General features: G+C 45.1%; 1 protein-coding gene across 1 annotated transcript; it reads right to left on the bottom strand.

Moving 5' to 3' along the window:
- Nucleotides 1-329: 329 nt before the first annotated feature.
- Nucleotides 330-4689, bottom strand: LOC109397627 (BTB/POZ domain-containing protein KCTD12). The gene has a single exon (XM_029880412.2). The coding sequence runs from the start codon at nt 3877-3879 to the stop codon at nt 3193-3195; it is 687 nt and encodes a 228-aa protein (XP_029736272.1). The 5' UTR covers nt 3880-4689; the 3' UTR covers nt 330-3192.
- Nucleotides 4690-5220: the final 531 nt, after the last annotated feature.

Genomic DNA, 5220 nt, shown 5'->3' with positions numbered 1-5220 from the left:
TCTTCAGCATTCCTTTATATATTTCTCCAAAGTTTTCTTCGGAATATCTTCTATGAGGTTCCTAAATAAAATTGTTCAGTGATTTCTCCAAATTCTGCATATTTTTCCTGAGATTCCATTGCAAATAGTGCAGATTGCTTGTGTTGAATTTCTGATTACTCCAAAGATTTTTTTCAAAAAATTCTTCTTCTTTTAGAAAATGTTGGGCGTTTTTCTTCAGCAATTAAATCCAGGAATCCCTCTTCAAAATGTTTTTTTTTTTCAAGGCTCCTCCAGAAATTATTCCACGTATTTTTAAGAAAGCTTTCAAGGGATTATCATGGCTCTGATAATTTCTTCCGACCTTTTTTTTTCAAGGACACCTTGAGAAAAACTTCAAAGGTCTTCTTCTGAAATTTCCCTAAAGATATTTTCAGAAAATTATTTGAGAGTTCTTTCAGAAATACCTACGAGGATTTTTTCAGAAATTTCTCTTAGGAATCTACGGTATTTTTTTCAAAGATTCTTCCAGGTATTTTTTTCGGGAATCATCCTGCGGTTTCATCAGAAAGTATCAGAGTTATGTTTTTTTATTCGTGAATTTTACTTGACAGCTAGTACTTTACACCCCGGCATTTTGTGTGCCAATTGTGGGATTTCACTCATAGTGGTACCCAAAGCTTTTGCCAAGATCTCCCAGTTTTATTTTTTGGAATATCTCCTGGGATAACCTACTAAATTCCTGGCAAGAAATTTCTAGTGATATATCGGAAGGGATCCTAAGGAAATCTCACTAGAAACTCCGGAAAGAACTTACAAATTGGGGGCATCCCTAGCAGATCTTCGAAGGATATCCCGAAAAAAAAACTGGGACTTCTTTGAAAAAATCAGAGAGTAATCCCAGTAGGACATTGGGGATTGGAAAGTTCCTGTATGGACTTTAAAAACCTTATAACAAAAACCCGGGACAAAATTTGGAAGAAACCTCGCGAGGAACACCAAGAGATTTTTTGAAAATTCTCTGGAAGAAATCCCAAAAAGATCTTCTGAAAAAATCTCGCAAAAATCTCCAGGAGAAACTGTTGGAAAGCCATCCCAGAAACCACTAGTTCACTAAAGATTCATGAGCGAACCTTGAGAAAATTGAGGAAGTTTCTCCTGAAAAAATCCAGTAAAAACTCTGGGAGCATACCGTGAAAATCCTCAGCAGAAAATCCAGGAGATATTCCTGCAGAGAATCCGTGGAAAACTCTTGCAAACATCCTGCCATAAGTCCCAGGTACAACTTTCAGAATTCCCGGAAGGAACACCGGTAAATTTTCGAAAAAAAAACTCTGGGAAAATGCGGGATGGAATCTTGGGAGACGTCCAGAAAGGAAACTCCAGAAATTCTCTACTTAAAATTTCCTAGAAGTACTCAAAAAGGAACATCGGGGGAAATCACGGGAAAAGTTCTGCAAGAAACTTCAAAAACAAATAGAAATGCATTGTGGTAGACATCCAGAAAGGAATCCGGGAGAAAAATCTGTATAAAATTTTGGGAGAAATTTTGAATTCTGGGTAGATTCCCAAGCTATAATCTTTGAAGTAAGTCTTGATACCTGAATGTGTTCTTCTGTAGTGGTTGTCGATAACTAATTTGCTCGCATAATCACCACTGTATTATACGTACTTTTATACGGCAAGGTTACACCGAATAAGATGCAGCAAAAGTTCCAGTTGTTTACAAAAGATGCGTTCAATAGAGGAAGTGATGTATTGGCGGGACGAAAATAGCGCTATATGACTCGAAGAAGCGTTATCTTACGCGATTCACGGTGTGTGCTGTTGCGATGCAATGCAGCATCTTATACGACTTAATGATATTCGAAAAACACAACACTTGTCCCCTCAGAATCGAACTAATGACGGAAAAAATATCATCATATGCGATGAAAGTCGTCCCTCTGCCGTATGTATATGTGATAGTGACTTAAAATAGTACTTTATACGGTGTAATATGAACATCCTTATGGGACCTTCGGTTGTCTGGACTACAATCCTCCCAAGAATATCAAATTCATCAATATAACATATATACTCCATGTGCAAACTTTTGGATTACAGTTGTACTGCAAGAGTCTAATGAAACATCAAAGATTCTATCAGACATGTAACCGTTGAATGCTCCTTCGGTGAAAAGCAATAAAGAAGTTTTGAAATCCCCAATTTTTAGAATTTGTTTTCGACTACTGGGTCAGACGCATAGCCATTGGGCTGCTTTAAGTAAAGATTCGTAGATCTTTTCTAAATTCAATCGAATGATTAATCAGAAAGTATACAAATTTCCAAGCAAAAGTATGCATAAGTGCTCCAAACATTCGAGGAATATATCAAAAAGCACCTAATCAAATCAAATAAATGTTATAGCATAGTTTCAATGCTGTTCAACAAAAAACGTCACAAACAGAGACAAACTTATCACTCCCGACCATACCATAGTTAGATGAAATCCCAAGCTCCACTATGCCATGCCCTTCATGGACCAAATCCATCCAGTGGAGCCGAGCCGAGCGCCGATCAGCACAACTTTCAAGCCTCCAGCTATCTGGCATCATCCGTTGTCGGATGCTCGGTGGATGGGAAAAACTACTCCCCAATCAACAACCGAGCTCGTCCCTCCGTCCGTCATCGTCCCGGTTATTTCCCTGCTCAATCGTCGTCAAACACATCATTACCAGACTTTTCCTCCACTCGACACTGCCTCCTGGTTGGTAGGCACTCTGGAAGCGAGAATGATGAAGAGTGAGATTTTGATTGTATGCCACCCTGACCGCGTCGCACTTCTCACCCGTCTATCCGACCTTCCAGTTTCCTATAAGCCCAGATAAAACCCGATAATGATGATGTGGCTTTTCATCTCCCCCAAGGAAACCCGGACTAATCGTGATTTTCAACAAGTTGGCACCCCGTCATCGTCAGCGGAAAAGGAATCGATGCATGTCACGTTCGCACACGAGTTCACATCCTATAACTCATCAAAACGAACACTAACGAACACAAGTTCCGTTGTTTTCTTGGAATTGGATTATTTCGATCCCCTCCCCCTTTTCAGCACTCTGGGCTGATCAAACTTGTGGCTATTAAATGTATCACATGATATCTACAGATTTTCCCCGTCACTTATCTTTTGGTCACCAATCCTCCCTACAGCGGTTATAACCGCTGACTGCCTTAATCACGGATAAAGACAAACTCATTGTAGTGATTCCAGCGGTTCTCCTCCGAGTCTACGCCGGGCTTCAGGTTCTCCGTGATGGATCCGGCCGTGCCCGAGCCGCAACTACCAACGCACCGGAAGCCATTGTCCTGCAGCATGTCGAAGGCCTGCTCGATGAACACGTGCTTCAGGAAGAACCGCGCCGTGTAGCGATCCGGACCTCCGTGATCTGGATCTCGCGACTCATTCAAGGTATCGCCGAACACCTCCCGACAGATGGCCACACGTCCGTGGACCAACAATCGTGTGATCTTGCGGAACTTGACATCCGCCAGTCCGTCGCGTCCGAACTGAAAGCTACCCCGGTACCCGATGGTGATGCAGCCCGGTTCCTTGGTCAAGGCTTCCACCAATCCGCTCAACCGGAAGAACTCTGCCTCCCTACGAAGTCGCACTCGATCCTGGAACTCTGCCGTCACCTTGAACTTGGCCGGCTCTCGCAGGTACTCTAACACGTACCGGAACAGCACTCCATCGCGATCGATGAAGAACCGACCTTGGCTATCCTTGGGCATGTCATCAGCGCTGCCGCCGAACACCTCCTGCAGCCAGGATCCATCCTCTGATCTGAGCGTATCCAAACCGGAAGCATACTGTACTCCTCCCACGTTCAACTCAACCACCGCTGGGAAATCACTCATTGTGAACACTGATTTTCTTCCGCTTGCTAACTCCGACCACTTCGCTAACTCGTAATCAACAACGGTTCAACTCTGCTGTATTCTTCAATCACTCACTTATTGAACCTTCCACTTCAACACGTATCCATTGGTATCCTGTGCGGACTATTTTCGTGCAACACTGCTTCCCACCTCTCAACTTTCTTCAAAATCTCACTAATTGGTCAGCGCGTCTGCGTCTTGTATTCCTCCAGCATCCAGTGGTATCGGGTATCACTAATGAAGCGCTCACCTGCAGCTTCCCTCCGGCACCGTAGAACAACCGCGCGGGCACTTCTCTCCACCCGGAAATTTCCCACCAGCAAAACCGATTTTCCGTTCCGTAGTAACTTTCTCCCCAGTCACAGCGATTCAATTACGCACTTTGATTGATTAGCTGCCTGCCCTTTTTCCGCACGTAGCTATATCCTGCCTCGGAATTTCAATGGCTGACGAGCGACCGACCAACAACCGAGCAAACCAGACCAGACCAGACAGACAGTCAGTCCTGAGTATATGGTGGAAGAAAGCGAGCGCGCGCCAACTATGGGGAACCGTTACGCCGAGTCGTGTCCGTTCTCGTGCCCGTACGCGATCGAAATGAAAAACTGGCTTCTGCTGGTTCATTCCCCGATGTGCCGATGTGTGAGCGAAGGGGAATCCGCGCGCCATTCCCTGTTCCGTTCCGTTTGGGTTTGCATTGTTGTGCATGCTTCCGTCCGGATGTGGTGGAGAGATTCTCCACCATCACGAGAGCGAGCGCGGGTGGCTCTCCCTACGGATGTTATCGATTCTCTTCAGCCCTTTCATTGAGCTTCGATTCTTTTCAAGCAGAAGTTCCATTGAGAGAATTTTCTCGCTGGGGGTGAGATTTTTCCTCTCGCGAAAAGCGCTGTGGATGCTGGACCATGTTTACTGTTTCCCAATTCGAGCAGCATCCAGCTCGGTCATAGGGGGAAGAGGGACATAACGCCCCATCGTAGCAACCTCGAATATTACCGTGTTTTTGCCGGAGGAGAAGGAGGAGTAGGGAGCTGTGCAAGCAGGCCCTACTAAGACTTCGAAAGTTAATGACGGCAGCCCAGCATGACCGTGACAAACCCATGGAAACTGCGGCAGTGGCAGGTGGCCCGCGAAGACAAAGGTTCGGAAGTCTTTGAGCCTTCGCACTCGCGGGTACGGCGGGTGCGTTTACTTTTGAAAAGCATTTGTAGAAGCTTGTGGAGCAGGCGCCAGGTTAGTAACTACCAGGTGGCACCAGCAAAGCTAGGCGGTTGTTAACCCGGATAGCCGGCAAGTCGAACCCCAGCCAGGCGTCCCCGA

Source organism: Aedes albopictus, chromosome 1 (assembly GCF_035046485.1).
Source record: "Aedes albopictus strain Foshan chromosome 1, AalbF5, whole genome shotgun sequence".
Classification (NCBI taxonomy): Eukaryota; Metazoa; Arthropoda; class Insecta; order Diptera; family Culicidae; genus Aedes; species Aedes albopictus.
The sequence above is the reverse complement of the archived record's forward strand: the minus strand, read 5'-3'. Positions and strand labels throughout refer to the sequence as shown.